Genomic DNA, 22104 nt, shown 5'->3' with positions numbered 1-22104 from the left:
TCCCGACCCAGGGATCCGAACCCAGGCCTACCGCACTGCAGGTGGATTCTTTACCAGCTGAGACACTAAGGAGCGCAGATACTCACTGGACCACCAGGGAAGTCCGAAAAGTTTTCTTTTAAAGCTATTAAGTCTGGTCAAATGTATGGATCATTTTGCTACAAAAACAAAAACCTGAAAATTTCCTAGAACGAACCCGTTACTATTTAAAGTTAGAATATTTCCAGAAATTAAAAGGACAGACAATATTTAGAATTTGGCGTGAAAGTGAGGATAAAATAAAAAATAAAGGAATAGACTAGAGATGCCTGCAACTGAGGTAATGGATGCCATCTGTTCTCACACGGAAACCCAGCGGCCAGCCGCTTTCAGGAGCTGTCAACGGAAAAGAACTCGGGCAAAGGCAGAGAGAAGCCCAGGACTCAGGGGGAAGCACAAAGGCTTAGGCGGACCGGCAGAGACCGGCCGCAGCCCCGCCAGCCCCCGGAGCTTCGGGGCGCGGCCGGGGCGGGAGGCGCGTCATTTCCGGGCGCGGGAGGGCTGCCGGGGGCCGCAGCGCTCCGCAAGGGGCGCCTGAGACCAGCGATCCGATTGGTCTGCGCGGGGGGCGCGGCGCCAAAGTCGCGTGAGCGCGCGCCCGCCCGTCCTGGGGGCGCGCGCACGTTCGTGCGTCCGTAGCCCGCGCCTGCGCTTCGCCGCCATTCGGGAGGCCGCCGAGCCGCAGGCCTTGGCGGAGCCGCCGGGACCGCGAGCTTCCCCCCCTCTTTTCTCGCCCGGACGCCGGCCGCGGCCCGCTGGTGAGGAGCGCGGCGGGCGGGGAGGGCCGTCCCCGGACCGCTGCCCCGAGGAGGCTTGGGCCTGCCGCCGACGAGGGCCCCGGGCGCGGCCGCGGGCCGGGTGGGGCCGCGGGGCTTGGGGCGGGAGCCGTGCGTCATCCCGCCCGAGGTCGGAAACGTTTTGTTTCCAAACCGCGCTGCGGCGACGGAACCCGGGCCCACGAGCTCCTGGTTCTGGAGGCGGTTTTCTCTGCCCCTAGGCTGTGTGGGCTTTGTCATTACTGCCGCTTGGAAGTCAGGGGGCAGCCCGCGGAGTGGGGTGGTGTGTATCTGATAACTAAGCAACAAAAAGCCGTTTAAAAGTGGGCAAAGGACTTCAGTGGGTATTTCTCCTGAGGAGGTGTGCAGATGGCCCCAGAGCGCATCGAAGGATGACTCTTAGCTATCAGCGTTGTGAAAATGGAAGCCAGCATGCGATACCGCTTCACACTCGCTAGTATTGGTTAAAAAAAAAAAAAAATCCGAAGTGTTGATGAGGACCTGGAGAAATTGGAACAGTCCTGCTCTGCTGTCTGGGAAGTGAAATGATTGCGGCTATCAGCTATGGAATATGGTTTAGAAATTACCATTTGAAGTTACCAGTATGATCCAGCAGTTCCGCTCCTAGGTATAAATTCCAAAGTATTGAAAACAGAGACCCAGGTACTTGTACACCAGTGTCCATAGCAGCCTTATTCAGAGTAGCCAAAAAGAGGGCTTCTCTGGTGGCTCAGTGAGGAAAAAAATCTGGCTGCAATACGGGAGACCTGGGTTCGATCCCTGGGTTGGGAAGATTCCCTCGTGGAGGGCATGGCAACCCACTCCAGTATTCCTGCCTGGGGAATCCCTATGGACAGAGGAGCCTGGTGGGCTGCAGTCCATGGGGTGGCAAGGAGTCGGACACGACTGAGTGACTAAGTACAGCACAGTCTTTGTTCAACCGGAGTAGCTAAAGGAGCTAACAATCTACATGACTGTCAACAGATGAGTGGGAAAAAAGTGGTGGTATGTACAGTGGACTGCTGCATATCCTTGAAAAAATGAAATTACGATGCATGCTTCAGTATATACATGCTAAGTAAAACAAGCCAGGCACAAAACCCCCAACATTTTATGATTCCTCTCAAAGAGGGAATTGTTGAATGGGTATAGAATTTCTGTTTGTGATGATGAAGATTTTGGAAATGGATAATGGAAACGGCCGTACAACATTGTGTATGTACTTAACGCCACTAGATCATGCATTTAAAAAGGGTAAGTTTGAATGGTATATTCATTTTTAAAGTGGTAAGAAGAATGGTAAAGTTCATGCTATATTTTATCACAGTTTTAAAAAATATATACAAGAAAGCTAAACTACAGAGACGGGTTGTGAGGAACACGGAGTTGTTAGAGCAGTGAAAGTAGTTTGTGAGGGTCTGCGAGAGATACGTGACAGGGTGTGTTTGTGAAAACCCGTTTGAACTGTACAACATATGGAGTGATGCCTGTTGCAGACTATGGGCTTTAGTTAACAGTAACGTATTTGTTTATCGGTTGTAACAAATTTACCAGTGTTAATAATAGAAATGATGGGCAGAGGAGGAAAGGAGGTATATGAGAACACAGAACTTTTTGTTCAATTTTTTTTAAAACCTAAAACTTCTCTGAAGTTTAATATTTTTTAAAAAATAAGCAAAGGTGAAGAGCAGTGCTACTGTGTATATACGTTGTTATTTAGCCACTAAGTCATGTCAGACTCTGGGACCCCATGGACTGTAGCCTGCCAGGTTCCTCTGTCCATGGAATTTCCCAGGCAAGAATACTGAAGTGGGTTGCTGTTTCCTTCTCCAGGGGTTCTTCTGAATGTTTGATAAATTTCATGTAATTGCTTTTGACCCATTTACTGGCCTTTCAAGATCTTAATAAATTCTACTATATTAATTTGGTTGAGGATAGATAGCAGAACATTATTGTGGTACTTCATCAGATGCTGACTAGTTGCCCGACCTTGAGCAAGATATTAATGTGTAGGTTTCAATTTCTTTTAACTGTAAAGTTTGCTTATTCCTGTAGCATAAAAATCTATGCTTCAGGATTCGACAAATTCTTGGCAAGCATTTTCACCTCCTGCGGGTTGTGCAAGCATTTTCCCTGCAAAAAGTTGTTGAGATGCTTGAAGAAGTGGTAGTTGGTTGGCGAGAGGTCAGGTGAATATGATGGATGAGGCAAAACTCCCTAGCCCAGTTCATTCAACTTCTGAAGCATTGGTTGTGTGACATGTGGTTGGATGTTGTTTTGGAGAAGAATCGGACCCTTTCTGTTGACCGGTGCCAGCTGCAGGTGTTGCAGTTCAGGGTACATCTCATGAATTTGCTGAGCATACATCTCGTGTAATGATTTCGCCGGGATTCAGAAAGCTGTAGTGGATCAGATGGGCAGCAAACCACCGAATGATGACCATGAGCTTTTTTTGGTGCAAGTTTAGCTTTGGGAAGTGCTTTGGAGCGTCTTCTCAGTTCAAGCACTGAGCTGGTCATCGTTGGTTGTTGTATAAAATATACTTTTTGTTTCACATCATAATCTGATGGAGAAATGAATCATTGTTGCATAGAATAAGAGAAGACGACACTTCAAAACGATGAATTTTTAGATTTGTGGTCAGCTGATGAGCTTGTCACTTATCAAGCCTTTTCACCTTTCCCCTTTGCTTCAGATTCTGAACAGCTGTAGAGTGGTTGATGTTGAGTTTTTTGGCAACTTCTAGTGTAGTTGTGAGAGGATCAGTTTCGATGATCGTCTCAATTTATCATTGTCAACTTTGGTGGCTGGCCACTGCACTCCTCATCTTCCAAGGCTCTTGTCTCCTTTGCAAAACTTCTTGAACCACCACTGCAGTCTAGTTTCATTAGCAGATTCTGGACCAAATGCATTGTTGATGCTGCAAATTGTCTCTGGTGCACTTTATGACCCATTTTGAACTCGAATTAAAAAACCACTTGAATTTGCATTTTGTCTAACATCATTGCCCTAGTCTAAAATAAGCAGCAAGTAATGTCATTAGCAAAAAAAGCCATAAAGTGAGAAATGCATGTTAAAATGATGTATATCGTGACTGCATTTATTTAAGAATGTATTCCAATATCAAACAGCAAAGTTCAACAATGCAAAACCACACTTTTTCATCAGTGTAATACTTTAATGGCTGCAGTCAAAATCCACACTGATTTTAATGCCCAAGAAAATAAAATCTGTCACAGCTTCCACTTTCTCTCCTTCTGTTTACCATGAAGTGATGGGACTGGCTGTCATGATCTTAGTTTTTTGAATGTTGTCAAGCCAGTTTTTTCACTCTTCTCTTTCACCCACATCAAGAAACTCTTTAATTCCTCTTCGTTTTCTGCCATTAGAGTGGTATCATCTGTATATCTGAGGTTGTTGATAATTCTCTGGCAGTCTTGATTCTAGCTTGTGATTCATCCAGTCCAGCATTTTGCCTGATGTACTCTCTGTATATAATTCCATAGTGGATCACTAAATTGAAACTCAATGAGGGAGGTGTCGTGGATATTATCTACCGTAATCTTTGGTGTCATTTTATTAATGTCTAGGCTTTGGATTGGACCCCTGTTGTTGTTGGAAGGGGCAGAATAGTGAGAGAAATTATCAGAATTCTATTATAGAGGGCACAGATTTTCACAGTGAAGTAATTTTGATTACCCTTCTTTTTGCTTTTTTCAGGTTCAACTTCTCATCTTTGTCCTTCATGTACTATACATTGTTTTCTGTGGTCTAGTCAAAAAGCCATGTACACTTGCCTGCCCTTTGAAGACCGCTTTAAAGAATTCTTCTAAGACAACTGGTAAGTCTGCTGATGAAAAAACATGTTGGTCTATATTTCTTCCCTGGTCTAAAAGTACTTGTCCTTAATTGATACAGTGATATTCTAGCAGCATTGCTTTGCATATATTTTTGTGTGCTTTTAATATTTCTCATTTTCTAACATTTAAGAGAATATTTTATGATGAGTGCATTTTTTAAAAGTGCTTGGAGTTCTTAAGGGAAAACATTAAAAGCCTCCATACCCATATTGATAGTGGTATATGAACATGTATTAATTATGTCGGTTACAAAATCTGTTTTAGCAGTTGTTGGATCCATGCTAAGAAGGGCATACCAGATATAACTGGTGGAGAATAGAATAGAGTCCAGAATAGAATCACAAAACTTAGTAATTGCTAAATGGAATGCTGCATGTCAAGAAAAGAACATTATATGTCATTGATTACATGTGTAATCAATGTTGAGATGAGAACTATTTTTTGGGGTCAAAAACGGGCTGGATACCAGAGAATTAAAGATACAAATATGTAAGAAGAGAATGAAGTTATCATAGGAAAAATAATGAGTTATTAAAAAAATATTTGAGTGAGAAGGCATAATTTAAAACACAGTCATAAGATAAACGGTTTTAAGTTTTTAATTTTTGTGTAAACCAGTTGCATTGGGTTGGCCAAAAAGTTCTTCTGGATTTTCCCATGATATGTTACAGAAAACCTGAATGAACTTTTTGGCCAACCCAATATAAATAGTTTAGGAAAAAAATAAAAAGTCAAATAAAGTCAAGAGACAAATGGTAAATTGAGAAGATAGTTTCCATAAAATGGCTGATTTTATACACAAAGACTATTTACAAATAATTAAGAAAAATGCATAAAGTCCATCCTAGAAAAAAGATATACATGTGGCTGATAAAAAGGGAAGATACTTAGTCTTTCTCATTAAAGAATGTTAAAACAATAGTGAGATGTCAGTTTTCACCTAAGGAGTAGCAAGGATTTGAAGTTTAATGATCCTCTGATGATGAGGGAGTTGGGATTTACTGAATTACTCCTCACATAGACACAGTTGGTATATAAAGTATGTAATAGTACTGCAGGTTTTTGAGAGTTTGGTAAAACATCAGTTTCAGTTGCAAAGAGCCTTCAAAACATTTCTAGGAATTTCCCCTACAAAAATATCCTCATGTTCAAAGATCTGTATAAGGAATTTCAGTGCTTAGCCTCTATGTAAAGATACCCTAGGAAATGCCTTCTAATTAGCAGAACTCCTGAAATCTGTATGTGCCCTTACTGTACAAACAGAAACTTGGTCCAGTTGCTTTCAGAATCACCAAAACATGTTCCTCTCACTTCCCTGGAGTCTGGCCCTGTTGTTTCTCCTGAGCCACAGACTTCTCTTCCTTAAATGGAAGCTTATTGCAGAAAAATATGTTTAATACTTCATTTGTATAGAATGTATTTGTGCCCTTTTGTGAACATAGAACTTCTCTTTAGTGATACATAAGTACAGTGACTACCCCTGGGAAGTGATACTGTGTGAATGTCTTGTCAGCATGAATGAGTATGTGAGTTTCTCTTAACTTTTACTGCCTAAGAAGATTAGCTTACAAGTTTAAAAGTCCTGTTTTCTGGCAAACAAGTTGCCTCCAGGGTGTCCTCCATCTGAATCGCTGTTTTTGACAAGCCCCTCACGCCTTGTAAGGTCTCTGCTGAGAGCCTTCTCTGTCCTGTCCTCCACATTCGTATCTTCTCAGCTGACGCAAGCACCACATTGTAAGACTCGCCTGAAACCCAAACACCTAGGAGAGCATAGGGCACAGGATAATTAACTCATTAAATGAATGGGTCAAAATACATTAGGATGTTTAAAGCATTACAAGATATGTTGACTTCTTTTTTTAAAGTTGTCTTTTCGTAGTTAGATTTAGTTTAACAAGCACTTTGTAAAGTGGGTCTAAAGTTTCTTGCTCTGCCTGAATAGCCTAGCTTTTAACTTTGACGTTTGCTTAGCCTTTGTGTGCTAACAGCTTGTTGATTCGGGGTATTAGAGTTAAAGTGTAAGGCACATGCAGTAGATAATTCTGGAATCAAGCTTGGGTTCCTGATAGTCTTATAACCTGGGTAATTGACTTTGAACATTAGGTTCGTCATCTGTAGAGGAAAATAATATTGGAGTCATATTGTTAGGATTAAATGAGATGATATATGTAAAAATAGCAGAGTTCCTGGAACTTGGTTAAAAATTAGTTATATTTTTCCCTTCTCTTCACAGTCTTTATAGAGATATTATATAATAAATGCACGTGCCATTCTAGACTTAAAGTTTTTCAAGTATACAATGGACTAGAAATAGCATTTCATTCAAAATTATGATCCCTGAAAATCATTCATTTATTTCTCCTTTGTCGCAGCACTGTTCTTAAAGAATAAAATCGTGTATGTTAGAAAAATGGAAGTATTCCAGGAACTTCGTAAGACGTCGGCACGTTTGGAGTGTGACCACTGCAATTTCAGAGGCACAGATTATGAAAATGTACAAATCCACATGGGTACCATCCATCCAGAATTTTGTGATGAAATGGATGCCGGTGGGTTAGGTAAAATGATATTTTACCAGAAAAGTGCAAAGCTGTTTCACTGCCATAAATGCTTTTTTACCAGCAAGATGTACTCTAATGTATACTATCACATCACATCCAAACATTCGGCCACAGAGAAATGGAATGAGAAACCAAAAAATCAGTTCAACAAAGAAGCAGAACCTGTGAAAAGCCCCCCTCTTCCTGAACACCAGAAAACAGCCTCCAGTTCAGCAGAGCTCCTGAAACCTGTCCCTGCCCTTTCTATAGAAACACAGAAACTTGGCCCAGTTACGTCTCCAGAATCACCAGAACCTGCTCCTCTTCCTTCCTTGGACTCTCAGAAGCCTGCCCCCGTTGTTTCTCCTGAGCCACAGACACCTTCTCTTCCTTCTCCTGAGCCTCCAAAACCGGCCCCTGTTTCTTCTGAACTTCCAAAACCAGCCCCTCTTGTTTCTGAATCTCAGAAACTAGTCCCTGTTCCTTCTCCAGAACCACAGAAACTTGCTCCTGTGTCTCCTGAACCAGTAAAGGCCACTCTGACTAATCCCAAAGCCCAGAAACACTCCCATTTCCCAGAAACATTGGTGCTGCCTTCAGCCCCATCCCCCGAGTCACCAGTACTAGCTGCCTCCCCAGAACCTTGGGGACCGTCCCCAACTGCATCTCCGGAGTCTCGGAAGCCAGCCCGGACTGTCTCCCCTGAGCCAAGGAAGCTGTCCCCATCAGCGTCTCCTGAACCTTGGAAGCCGTTCTCTGCTGTCTCCCCAGAGCCTCGGAGGCCAGCCCCACCTGTGTCACCAGGCTCTTGGAAGCCAGGGCCACCTGGATCCCCCAGGTCTTGGAAATCCAGTCCATCAGCAGCATCAGGGCCTTGGAAGCCAGCTAAACCTGCTCCATCTGTGTCTCCTGGACCTTGGAAACCAATTCCTTCTGTATCACCTGGACCTTGGAAACCGGCTCCATCTGTGTCCCCCGCCTCCTGGAAGTCTTCATCAGTCTCTTCTGGTTCCTGGAAATCTCCTCCTGCATCTCCTGAGTCCTGGAAGTCTGGCCCACCGGAGCTGCGAAAGACTGCTCCCACCTTGTCACCTGAACACTGGAAGACAGTTCCTCCAGTGTCTCCTGAGCTTCGCAAACCAGGCCCAACACTGTCCCCAGAGATCCGGAGTCCAGCAGGATCTCCAGAACTCAGAAAGCCCTCAGGGTCTCCAGAGCTTTGGAAATTTTCTCCTGATCAGCGGAAAACATCTCCTGCTTCAGTTGATTTTCCTGAGTCCCAGAAAAGTTCCCGTGGTGGTTCCCCTGATCTCTGGAAGTCTTCCTTCTTCATCGAACCTCAGAAACCTGTCTTCCCTGAGATCCGGAAACCAGGTCCTTCTGGGCCATCTGAGTCCCCAAAAGCAGCCTCTGATATCTGGAAGCCTGTTCTCTCTATCGATACTGAGCCTAGAAAGCCTTCCCTGTTTTCTGAGTCTGCTAAAGCCGCCCCTCCTGCTTCTCCTGAACCACGAAAACGTGCTCTTTTTCCAGAGCCCCGGAAGCATGCCCTTTTCCCTGAACTTCCAAAATCTGCCATCTTCTCGGGGTCTCAGAAGGCAGTTGAGCTTGGTGATGAACTCCAGGCAGATGCCATAGATGATCAAAAGTGCGATGTTTTAGTTCAGGAAGAACTAATGGCTACACCTAAGAAACTCTTAGAAGACACTTTATTTCCTTCCTCAAAGAAGCTCAAGAAAGACAACCAAGAGAACTCTGATGCTGAGCTTAGTAGCAGTGAGTATATAAAAACAGATTTGGATGCGATAGATAGTAAGGGCCAAGAATCAAGCAGTGATCAAGAGCAGGTTGATGTGGAATCTATTGATTTTAGTAAAGAGAACAAAATGGACATTACTAGTCCAGAGCAGTCCAAAAATATATTGCAGTTTACCGAAGAAAAAGAGGCTTTTATCTCTGAAGAAGAGATTGCAAAATACATGAAGCGTGGAAAAGGAAAGTATTATTGCAAAATTTGTTGCTGTCGTGCTATGAAAAAAGGTGCTGTTTTGCATCATTTGGTTAACAAGCATAATGTCCATAGTCCTTACAAATGTACAATTTGTGGAAAAGCTTTTCTTCTGGAATCTCTCCTTAAAAATCATGTAGCTGCTCATGGGCAAAGTTTGCTTAAATGTCCACGTTGTAATTTTGAATCAAATTTTCCAAGAGGCTTTAAGAAACATTTAACTCATTGTCAAAGCCGGCATAATGAGGAAGCAAATAAAAAGCTGATGGAAGCTCTGGAACCTCCACTGGAGGAGCAGCAAATCTGATTTTTAAACATGGTGTGGATATGTGCTCTACAGAGTTTATTGAACCCATTTGTTGAAAGTATCAGTTAGAAAGCCTAGTTGGGTCAGTAGGTATTGATGTTTATGGTGTACTGTGTTTGTCTCAGTAGTGTGACAAAAAATAAGTGTTATTTTTTTTCCTTGGTCTCTTGTTTATGTGGCTGTTGTATAAGTCAATAAATGCATATTGTATATTCCACATGGGTAAAATTTCTCTAATTTCTTTAGTATATTTGAGTAATGCGAAGAGGTAGGTGTTCTATATAACAAGACTAAGTCATACACAGTTTGAAACATCTAGTTAAATCTTTTTGTGCAACTAATTTCGGACAATGGAAATTATTCGTTAGAATGTTTAAGAATTAGGCATGAAAATTCTGAGAAGTTTTCTCTTTAAGTGTGTTTTCAGATCATAAAAATTATTTTAAAGTTTCTATTTGGTCATAAAATATTAGTTTAGTAATCTTGAACCACTTTTAGGTGTTTATTAGCTTTTATGTCATGGAAATTTGGAGTCTCAGGGTTGCTGATTTTCTGCTAAAAGGGGAAATTGAGTCAGTTTAAAATACAGTTTGCAGTCTTCTGTAGGAAGCTGAGAAACAAGCGCGTGATTTTAGGCCTTGCCCTTAGTTGATTCCTTTGGCGTCTTCCATTCTGTCCCCCAGCCCCAGGATCTGGCCCTTCCCTCCCCCGTGAGCGCATACCAGCAGGTGATCCTTACTTGCCAAATGTGTTAAGAGTTGCACCTCCTCCTGGGCCTTACGCACCATCTTTCGGGGCTTCAGACCAGGGTCATGAGCAGAACCGAAAGTCTTCCAGATTCACCACAAAAAGTTTTATAAATAAACATTGTATAAGAATACGTCAGTTCTGTGTTTTTCACAGTTGTTACTGTAAGTACTTGGTGCCTGTTTATGGATTGTTTTATTCTAAAATATTTTGTCAAATGTGTATCAACCAAATTAAAAACAAAGGCTTTCATGTTAGCAACATATTCCTGTGTGTTTTCTTTTGTGTAATTTTCATATTATGATACCAAATTCCATTATTTCCAGTTTCCACTTGTTTTCACACTGATTTTCGTATCTGGAGCAGCGTTTTCTAAGCTCTGTTTTCTCAGCGTGGTCAGGTAGGTGCAGGGACTGTACAGTTGTCCGTCTGTGTCCACAGAGCATTGGTTCCAGGACACCCTGCAGATACCAAGATCTAGGGATGCTCAAGGCTCTTAAAAGCATTTAGTGTTTGTATATAACCTGTGCACATCCTCCCATACTTTAAATCATCTCTAGATAACTTGCAGTGCCTAACACAATGTAAGTGCATTGTAAATAGTTACCAGCAAGTGGCAAATTCAAGTTTTGCTTTATGGGACTTTCTGGAAATTTTTTCTAATATTTTTGACCCATAATTGGTTGAATCCATGAAAGTGGAAACCATGGATGCATGAGGCCTAGCTTCATGAGGCTTTGCATGAAAATTCTCATCAATCCACATTAGCCTATTAAAGGTCACTTAATCCTGGTGGTGGTCAATCCTGACTGCTTCATTTAAACAATAGGAAGCATTTAGTGTCATAAGGATTCTGATTTGTAGCCAGGAATGAGATACTGGCTTTTATCAAGCTGTTCGCAGGCACTTGAAAGGAGTGCTTGTTTGATGGAATTCGAGTGCATACACCGATTGGGAATGCGATGCTTAGGTAATGCTGGAAGGTCTCATAAACTCCAGACCTGTCACTTCAGAGAGCATTGGTCTGGCAGGGAAGGCACTGCTTGATGGGATTGTTGGTTTACACTGGGCAGCTTAACAACAAGCTTGGGAGTTGTGGAGTTGACTCCTAGACGTAATGCCGACAGGTAGGAGGGGCAAGGTGTCTTAGATGTAGCTGTCTTATATGCTGACTTGATTAAAATTACGAGTAGAAAAACAAGGGACCTCCAGTGCCCAGAAACCGTTTTGAAGCCTGCAATCAAAACAACCACGTCTGAGCATGTAACAGCATGCAACAGGTTCTTCGGAGTCAAAATTTTTTTGGTGCAGGCTTCTCAGAGAGTCCTCCGTATGTCTGCTCAAGGGGAAGCTAGCTAGATCCTATAACTTGGCATCTCGTGTGGGTTTTTAATAATACTATCATAAGATAGATTTGGCGCTAGGTTAAGTAGTTGTATTGCATGTGTAGTTTTGGCATTAAGGCCTTAATTTTAGTTGAGTAAACCGCCATGTTCTTGGCTCACCTCAGTTGTAGCTTCCCAGTTTTTTCTCCTTTTACCTTAAAGGGGTAAACTGTGTCCTTAGTTTAGAACCTATTTACTTTATTTTTTGTTTATGTATTTTTGGCTGTGTAAGAATTTCCACAGTTGTGATCCACACAGTCAAAGGCTTTAGTAGGCAATGAAGCAGAATTGGTGGTTTTTCTGGAATTCTCTTGCTTAGCACTGGTTTTACAGTTGTTTTGGGAAACAGCCACAAGGCGGCAGCATTTATTCGTGCCCATCTCTGGTTTCCAGGACAAGCAGAGCCTTAGGGAAAACCCTGTTTATCCAGGTTTCTCCGGCTGAGCCCTGCCCTGGAGCCCTGTTGGTCAGGCACTGAACTGATTGTGACTTTACCCTTCTGATCTCAAAGAAATGAGATTTCTTTGAGGAACAAATACAGATTGCCGTTAGACACATGAAAAATGCTCAGCATCCCTATCAGTTCAGTTCAGTCGCATGGATCTTAGGAAATTCTGGAGGAATATATCAAAAAGGACAGGGGTTTCCCAGGTCAGATTAGAGATGTAAAGAGCCTGTCTGCTAATGCTGGAGATGTAAGTTCAATCCGTGGGTGGGGAAGATGCACTGGAGAAGGGCATGGCAGCCCACTGCAGTATTCTTCCCTGAAAAACTATGGACAGAGGAGCCTGGCAGGCTACAGTCCACAGGGTCCACAGAATCAAACACAACTGAAGCAACTTATCATGCATGCATGCGTATCAGAAGAACATGCTTTGTCTTAAATTGCGTTAAGAAACTTACATGCATCTCTAAGAATAATGAAAATACATCAGAAATAAGGAAAGGCTTAATTAACCTTCAAAACATTTGCACAGCAAAGGAAACCTTAAAAGAAATCCTAGAAGAAAAAGATAACCCTCAGAATAGGAAAAATATTGGCAGACAGAGACATCCACAAGGAATTTGTCTCCAAACACAAAAACAGCACGTGCAGCTCCATATCAGAAATACAAACAACTTCCCTCCATCCAATAAATAAATAAATAGATAAAAGGGCCAGAGTACAAAATGAGATTTCTTTGAGGAACAAATACAGATTGCCGTTAGACACGTGAAAAACGCCCAGCGTCCCTATCAGTTCAGTTTAGTCACTCAGTCGTGTCCGACTCTTTGTGACCCCATGGACTGCAGCACACGAGGCTTCCCTGTCCATCACCAACTCCTGGAGCTTGCTCAAACTCAAGTCTATCGAGTTAGTGATGCCATCCAACCATCTCATTCTCTGTTGTCCCCTTCTCCCCACACCTTCAATCTTTCCCAGCATCAGGGGCTTTTCCAATGAGTCAGTTCTTTGCATCAGGTGGCCAAAGTATTGGAGTTTCAGCTTCAGCATCAGTCCTTCCAATGAACACCCAGGACTGATCTCCTTTAGGATGGACTGGTTGGATCTCCCTGCAGTCCAAGGGACTCTCAAGAGTCTTCTCCAACACCACAGTTCAAAAGCATCAATTCTTCTGTGCTTTATGGTTCAACTGTCACATCCATACATGACTACTGGAAAACCACAGCTTTGACCAGACAGACCTTTGTTGGCAAAATAATGTCTCTGCTTTTTAATATGCTGTCTAGTTTGGTCATAGCTTTTCTTCCAAGGAGCAAGTGTCTTTTCATATCATGGTTGTAGTCACCATCTGCAGTGATTTTGGATCCCAAGAAAATAAAATCTCTCCCTTTTCCCATTGGTTGCCCATCTATTTGCCATGAAGTGATGGGACTGGATGCCATGAGCTTAATTTTCTGAATGTTGCATTTTAAGCTGGCTTTTTCACTCTCTTTCACTTTGATTAAGAGGTTCTTCAGTTCCTCTTCATTTTCTGCCATAAGGGTGGTGTCATCTGCATATCTGAGGTTATCAATATTTCTTCTGGCAATCTTGATTCCAGCTTGTGCTTCATCCAGTCCAGCATCTTGCATGATGTACTCTGCATGTAAGTTAAATAAGCAGGGTGACAATATACAGCCTTGACGTACTCCTTTTCCTATTTGGAACCAGTCTGTTGTTCCAGGTCCAGTTCTAACTGTTGCTTCTTGAGCTGCATACAGATTTCTCAGGAGGTAGGTAGGGTGGTCTGGTATTTCCATTTCTTTAAGAATTTTCCACAGTTTGTTTTGATCCACACAGTCAAAGGCTTTAGCGTAATCAGTGAAGGACAAGTAGATGTTTTTCTTGAATTCTAAATCCAGCTTGAATATCTGGGAGTTCTCGGTTCACATACTGTTGAAGCTTGGCTTGGAGAATTTTGGTCATTACTTTGCTAGTGTGTGAAATGAGTGCAATTGTGTGGTAGTTTGAACATTCTTTGGGATTGAAATGAAAATTGACTTTTCCAGTCCTGTGGCCACTGCTGAGTTGTCCAAATTTGCTGGCATATTGAATGCAACACTTTCACAGCATCATCTTTCAGGATTTAAAATAGCTCAGGTGGAATTCCATCACCTCCGCTAGCTTTGTTCATAGTGATGCTTGCTAAGGCCCACCTGACTTCGCACTCCAGGACGTCTGACTCCAGGTGAGTGATCACACCATCGTGGTTATCTGTGTCGTGAAGATCTATTTTGTACAGTTCTGTGTATTCTTGCCACCTCTTCTTAATATCTTCTGCATCTGTTAGGTCCACACCATTTCTGTCCTTTATTGAGCCCAACTTTGCATGAAATGTTCCCTTGGTATTTCTAATTTTCTTGAAGAGATCTCTAGTCCTTCCCATTCTATTGTTTTCCTCTATTTCTTTGCACTGATCAGTGAGGAAGAAATTTTTGTCTGTTCTTGCTATTCTTTTGAACTCTGCTTTCAGATGGAGATATTCTTTCTTTTCTTCTTTGCCTTTAGCTTCTCTTCTTTTCTCAGTAAGGCCTCTTCAGAAAACCATTTTGCCTTTTTACATTTCTTCTTGGGGATTGTCTTGATCACCACCTCCTGTACAATGGTACAAACCTGTCCATTGTTCTTCAGGTGCTCTGACTATCAGATCTAATCTGATTAGGGTCCCATTTCATTTCTATGCATTTGTATAGTTCACTGTCTATCATCTGTTGTCAAAAAAACCATTGTTTCATTAATTGAATGTTGCCAGCCTTTGTGAAACTGTTTTAGTCGAGAAGTATGCGTGCATTTGTGAGTGTTTCATCCAATTTGATTTAAATGCAAATGCTTATGCTAGTATCACAATGTTTTATATGCTGCTGCTTTGCACTGGGATAAAACATAGGGAAACGTAAGCCTTCAGGCGTGTTGCTCCTTTTTAGTGGTTAGGGTTAGGGATAAGGGATAAGGGTTAGGGTGTCGGGTTAGGGTTTAAAGTGTCAGGTTAGGGTTAGGGTGTCGGGTTAGGGTGTTGGGTTAGGGTTTCGGTTTAAGGTTAGGGTCCGGGTCAGGGTCAGGGTAGGATTAGGGTTAGGGATAGGGTTAGTGTTAGGGTGTCAGGTTAGGATTAGGGTTAGTGTGTCGGGTTAGTGCTTTAGGGTTAGGGTTAGGGTTAGGGTGGTTGGGGTTAGGGTTAGAGTTAGTGTTTGGGTGTTTAGGGTTAGGGTCAGGGTCAGGGTCAGGGTCAGGGGTTAGGGTTTAGGGTTAGGGTTAGGGTCAGGGGTTAGGGTTAGGGTTAGGGTCAGGGTCAGGGGTTAGGGTCAGGGTCAGGGTCAGTGTCAGGGTCAGGGTCAGGGGTTAGGGTCAGGGTCAGGGGTTAGGGTTAGGTTCAGGGTCAGGGTCAGGGTCAGGGTCAGGGTTAGGGTCAGGGTCAGGGTCAGGGGTTAGGGTTTAGGGTTAGGGTTGGGATTATTTTTAGGGTTAGGGGTTAGGGTTAGGTTTAGGAATAGGTTTCGTGTTTAAATTATACCTGGATGGTCTAGTGGTTTTCCCTACTTTCTTCGATTTAAATCTGAATTTGGCAATAGGAAGGTCATGGTGTGAGCCAACGTCAACTCCCGGTCTTGTTTTTGCTCACTGTATAGAGCTTCTCCATCTTTGTTGCAAAGAATATAATCGATCTGATTTTGGTGTTGGCCATCTGGTGATGTCCGTGTGTAGGGTCTTCTCTTGTGTTTTTGGAAGAAGGTGTTTACCAACTATCATTTGACAAAAGTCATCAATCATCTGTGATTACTCTCAATATACACGGAATAGTAAAAAACTTTCTTAGCCTGATAAAGGGCATATAAAAAAGCTATTTAGTGATAAAATATTGAGTGCTTTTCCCCTAGGAGCTGAAAAAAAAAAAAAGCAAGATATCCAGTCATACCGTTTCTATTGAATCTTGTATTGGAGCTATAAACTGATTGCTGTAAGGTAATGATAGTACTTAAAAGGCCTAAAGTTCAAAAGTAAACAAAACTTAACAAAATTGTTAAGGCATCAGTTCAATCCACATTGATCTATAGATTTAGGGCAGTCCCAAACACAATCCCAGCAGACAGTTCTGTAAAAATTGATTCTAATATTTATATGTAAGCACAAATGACCTACAATATCCAAAGCAACTTTGGAAAAGAACAAGATTGGAGGATGTACATTAGCTGACCTCCAGACTTACTAGGAAGCAACAGTGATAAATGTGGTACTGGTCTACAACTGATAAACAGATTAAAGAAGAGAGAGTCCAGAAATACATCACACGTTGATGGTAAGTCAAGTTTTGACAAAGGTGCTCCTGAAATCCAGAAGGGATCCAAAGGGATATGAATGTCTTCAATATCTGAAAGAGATATCCAATATCCAAAAGGTATAGGTATGTCTTCAGTAAATGATCCAGAAAAAGTGGATAGCCATATGGAAATAATTAACTTCAAACACTATCTAGTACCATACACAAAACTTAACTCAAGCTATATCATAAACTAAAATATGTTAAGTAAATCTATAAAAGTTTAAAAATAATAAGCATGATGTAATACCCTTGTAATGTGGATTTAGCAAAAGTTTTATAGACAAAACTAAGAAAGCAAGAACCATAGAAGAAAAAACATATATCAAACTTTGTGTAAAGTAAAACTTCGGCCATCAAAAGATATTTAAAAAATTAATAGGTAACCCAAAGACAGGGAAGAAACTTTTACAAACATGTATCTGATGAAAGACTGCTATATACAATACAGTTTTTTTTTTTACAATACAGTTTTAAAAACTCTTATAACTCAACAATTAACAGACAAAATCTATTAAATATGAGCAAAATATTTCAACAGACATTTGATAAAAGGAGAGATACTAATGACCAATAAGCACATGAAAAACTGCTCATGTTGGCAAAGTAATGTCTCTGCTTTTTAATACGCTGTCTAGGTTGGTTGTAACTTTCCTTCCAAGGAGTAAGCGTCTTTTAATTTCATGGCTGCAATCACCATCTGCAGTGATTTTGGAGCCCAGAAAAATAAAGTCTGACACTGTTTCCACTGTCTCCCCATCTATTTGCCATGAAGTGATGGGACCAGATGCCATGATCTTAGTTTTCTGAATGTTGAGCTTTAAGCAGACTTTTTCACTCTCCTCTTTCACTTTCATCAAGAGGCCCTTTAGTTCCTCTTCACTTTCTGCCATAAGGGTGGTGTCATCTGTATATCTGAGGTTATTGATATTTCTCCCGGCAATCTTGATTCAAGCTTGTGCTTCCTCCAGCCCAGTGTTTCTCATGATGTACTCTGCATATAAGTTAAATAAGCAGGGTGACAATATACAGCTTTGACGTACTCCTTTTCCTATTTGGAACCAGTCAGTTGTTCCATGTCCAGTTCTAACTGTTGCTTCCTGACCTGCATACGGGTTTCTCAAGAGGCAGGTCAGGTGTTCTGGTATTCCCATCTCTTTCAGAATTTTCCACAGTTTATTGTGATCCACACAGTCAAAGGCGTTGGCATAGTCAATAAGAAGAAATAGATATTTTTCTGGAATTCTCTTGCTTTTTCGATGATCCAGCAGATGTTGGCAATTTGATCTCTGGTTACTCTGCCTTTTCTAAAACCAACTTGAACATCTGGAAGTTCACGGTTCACGTATTGCTGAAGCCTGGCTCGGAGAATTTTGAGGATTACTTTACTAGTGTGTGAGATGAGTGCAGTTGTGTGGTAGTTTGATAATCATATAATCATACAATTATAGTGAGGGTCAAATTGGAAAATGTGAAATTGCTGCTTATGATAAAATGCCCTTACTGATTTTAGTGACTCTTCTCTCACTTAAAAAGCCAAATAGCTTACCCACAGAAAGCTTTTCCATTAGTCATCCAGATATTACTCCAACTTTTGACTTCATTTCTCATAGCAAGACACAGCTTTGAAGAATGACTGTCCTTTGTTGCTGTTTAGTCTCTCAGTCATGTCTGACTCTTTGTGACCCCTGTAGCCTGTCAGGCTCATCTGTTCATAGGATTTCCCATACAAGAACCTTGGAGTGGGTTGTCATTTCCTTTTCCAGGGGATCTTCCGGATACAGGGATTGAAACTGTGTCTCCTGCATTGGCAGGTGGATTCTTTACTGCTAAACAACCAGGGAGATATGATTGTGTCCTTCCTTGTACATATGGGAAATTCATCAGTCAAGTGGCAAGTGAGTGTGTGTGTGTGTGTACATATACATACTATCTATGCTTGTTAAATAGGGAAGTAAAAGAATAATTGGGCTTTCTGAAAGAATTAAAAATGAGTTAATTTTTATGAATGACACTGACAGCTAACAAAAATGATTGAAAATATGAATAAAACTAGCAAATATAAAGATGTATATACAACACGTCTTTTTACTTACTTTAAAACAAATTGTTTCCAGGGTTCTGCTGCTGCTGCTAAGTTGCTTCAGTCGTGTCCGACTCTGTGCGACCCCATGGGCCTACCACGCTCCTTCATCCATGGGATTTTCAGACAAGAGTACTGGAGTGGGATGCCATTGCCTTCTCCGTTCCAGGGTACTAGACATCCCTAAACAGCGCCTGTACTCTGAACTCCATATTCAGGTATGTCATCAAGCAAACAAGAACATGAAACAAACCTTATAAGATCATTGGATCAGTTAATGACTATATATTAAAGAGTAAAGACTATCAATATATGCAGAGACAATGAAATGAAATACAGACATCAGGTCCAGATTCATAGAGACCTGATTCATAGGTTCAAATCAAAGCTCTTGTACTAAGTTATATTATGTGATGAGAAAAGTTACTTAAAATTCTCAAGAGCTCAGATTCTATTCTGCAATTGTGTATAATAACAATACCTATTGATAAGGTTCTTGGAAGAATCAGATAAGGCAATATTGATATTGATAAAGTCATTAATGCAGTTAGATGCATTGGAGAAAATTGCCATCAGTGAGAACAAGCTCCCAGAGCCTTTGACACAGAGCAGAAATGACAATCTTTTACTCCCGATTTCTGCTTTACCATGATCTAGGCTTACAAATATCTTTACTCATCCTTTTACATATTCACAAATATAAAATAGTTTTATTGGTTACCACAATGAAGATATGGTATCATTTAAATTTGCAACACTTTTAAGTTTTTAATAATCCTGAATACAATTTTATAGTCTTCAGACCCTCATGTGTGCGTGTGTGGGTACTAAGTTGCTTCAGTTGTGTCCGACTCTTTGTGACCTTATGGACGGTAGCCTGCCAGGCCCCTCTGTCCATGGGATTCTCTAGGCAAGAATATTGGAATGGATTGCCATGCCCTTCTCCAGGGGATCTTCCCGACCCAGGGGTCAAACCTGCACCTCTTCTGTCTCCTGGATTGGCAGGCAGGTTCTTATCCATCAGCATCACCTAGGAAGCCCAGATCCTCAGGAGCCCACTTCTTTTACAGGTAGTGTCATTGTACAAAGAAAATCAAATAATACAAATAGTGGAGAGAAAGAGCAAGGCTCTGTATTAATCTAACAAGTAATTATTAGGCTCTGTACTTCCCTAATCTGGGAAGTGTTGGTCCTTTATTGAACCGGACCCTGGTGGTCCGGAGTCGATGATGAGAGAGTGAAAAGAAAGAGGCTGATATTCCCTGGGTTATGCAGCTGGCTTTTGGGCTCCAGGGAATCAGCCAGAAATAGAGAGATAGAGAGAGAGAGAGACAGAGAGAAAGAAAGAAAGAAGGGAAGACACAGGGACCCCAGCTCTGATGGAGCAAAGGTGTTTTAATCAGCATGCTGTGGGCATATATACTGTCTTACAAGGTAGTTATTCTCAGCAAAGATAAAGATTAAAATTCCAGACTTACAAAACATAAGGCGATTCATATTAAAGAGAGAGAGTTGTAAACAATCACTTTTTACCCTATGGTTCATAAGAAGGAAGAGGGTACTTATCACCATATTGAAAAACTAACGAAGGAGATGCCTGGATTCCTCAGTTCTGGGAAAGGCTTGCCCCTCCTCTTAATTCCTGAATATTCAGGAATTAATAAGGAACAGAGGATTCCTGACAGATCCAAAACAGCACACAGGAAGCCTCCCGTTAAATGCTTCCTGACAGGGAAGTTTCTAAGAAATACTATTTTAGAATCAAATGCTCATTAAATATGAACAAATCAAACTGCTCTTTTTTTTTTTTTTTAGATAAAAAGAATTTCTAAAATTTCTGTTAATACTTAGGTAATGGAGAGGATGGTGTCCTCAGAGTTTATGATCACAAGGTTTATGATCAGAAATTATTTAAAATGTGCTGTGTTGTCCTGGATTGACCCCTAGAACAGAAAAGTGATACAAGTGGAGAAGTTAGTGAAACATGATTAACATCTTGTGCTTCTTTAAGAGTAACATAATCAATGTTCATTCCACAGTCTTGACAAATATACTACTAGTAATGTTAGATGATAATTATTAGGGGAAAATAATTGAGGAGTAGACAGAAACTCTGTATTATCTTGGCAACTTTTCTAATAATCTAAAATTACTCCAAAATGAAAAGTTAATTAAAATAATAATAATAACTGTTCAGTTTCCAATATAAAAAATCTAGAAGCTACAGATTTATAGTCATGTGTCACTGAAGAAATCACGAAGCTTCTGAGTCCTCTCCGATAAAACAGAGCACCACTTGTTCAAGCTGTTGACCTGTGAGAGTCAAATAAGACAGTTACTATGAACTGCTTTGTAATGTCTAATTCAAGAGGAAGATGTGGAATCTTGATATAAGCTTTATTTTTTTAAATAGTGTTTACACATACAAAGTGCACTAAAGAATCTATCATAAGAATAAAATAGGTTTCTAAGTCAGGTTTTTAAAAAATGATGTCTTCTAAATTGCAATGAAACAGCTTCATTCATATTATCTAATTGGGAAATGTTTTAGCAAATATTTTTAGAGTCCTAAAAATGACTATATTTTTTTTTTTTTTTTTCTGGCTGCACAACACAATGTTTATCTTACAGAATTACTCCTGTTTGTGTCAAAACAAATAAGCAACAAGAAAGGATCCAGCACAGAGGAAAATGAACGGAACGGATCCCACCCAGAGCAGACATAGGAAGCTGCATTTCTGATCACATTTCTGGAGACAGTCTTTGGAAACACCGAGAAATACTTGGTATTAAAGGAGGCAGTGTGTGGCCTCCTCCTTCTGGTTCCGTTCTTTGCTCTAATTTTTATGCAAGTAACCCCAACCCTAAAAATTATTCTAAGAGTGAAATAAAGTGATGTTAAGTTTTATGGAAGATGATATTTCATTTATTAAAAAATCAGAAATATCTAAAATGTTGAATAAGATGTTTACGCAACTCAGTCTACTATAAATTAATAACAAACTATGCTATGAATAAAACACTAATAACATAAGGACATACTTGGTGAAGAATTTTTACAGCATGTTAAATGAAAAATTGTAGCAACCCTATTCATTAATAATCTATGAAGAGAGTAGAGACTTTTTATTTTTAACATGCATTTTGAAATAATAACAAGAAAAATTAACATTAAAAATCAATTTTAAAACCCACAACATCATATTATTTATCACCTAAATATTTGTTCAGGAAAAGATGATGTTTGAGGATAATTTTATTACTTATCCAGTGTAATTAACTTGTACTGGTGGAACCAACATGCTAACATAACATAGAATCTTGCACTATAAGTATTTTCCTGCTGTAAAGAATCCACAGATAGCCAAATCATAGGCCTGGCCCTCCCTATCAGTTTTCCTGTTATAGCCATGCATCCCGAGAAACAGACTCACTCAGAAGGACAATGCAGATAGTGGAGTGCAGTTTATTTGACCAGCGGGCCTAAGGCAGAGTCTCCTCTTAGCCAAGGACCCTGACCAGTTTTTCTGGTCATAAATGTATGTGCCCAAACCCACCTC

The 22104-nt window shown here is 40.8% G+C and overlaps 1 protein-coding gene across 3 annotated transcripts; it reads left to right on the top strand.

Annotated features, from left to right (window-relative positions):
• Window positions 1-540: 540 nt before the first annotated feature.
• On the top strand, window positions 541-10534 carry CHAMP1 (chromosome alignment maintaining phosphoprotein 1). 3 transcript variants are annotated; one of them, XM_043477545.1, is made up of 3 exons: window positions 541-797; window positions 4536-4656; window positions 7048-10534. In XM_043477545.1, exon 3 carries the CDS (start codon window positions 7086-7088, stop codon window positions 9528-9530), a length of 2445 nt encoding a protein of 814 aa, XP_043333480.1. In that variant the 5' UTR covers window positions 541-797; window positions 4536-4656; window positions 7048-7085; the 3' UTR covers window positions 9531-10534. The 3 variants fall into 3 exon arrangements, with proteins under 3 accessions (XP_043333480.1, XP_043333481.1, XP_043333479.1); XM_043477546.1 differs by lacking the exon at window positions 541-797 and adding an exon at window positions 828-1443; XM_043477544.1 differs by lacking the exon at window positions 541-797 and adding an exon at window positions 1455-2069.
• The last annotated feature ends 11570 nt before the right edge of the window (window positions 10535-22104 follow it).

Source organism: Cervus canadensis, chromosome 9 (assembly GCF_019320065.1).
Source record: "Cervus canadensis isolate Bull #8, Minnesota chromosome 9, ASM1932006v1, whole genome shotgun sequence".
In the NCBI taxonomy this organism is placed as follows: Eukaryota; Metazoa; Chordata; class Mammalia; order Artiodactyla; family Cervidae; genus Cervus; species Cervus canadensis.
This window is presented reverse-complemented; position numbering and strand designations above follow the sequence as displayed.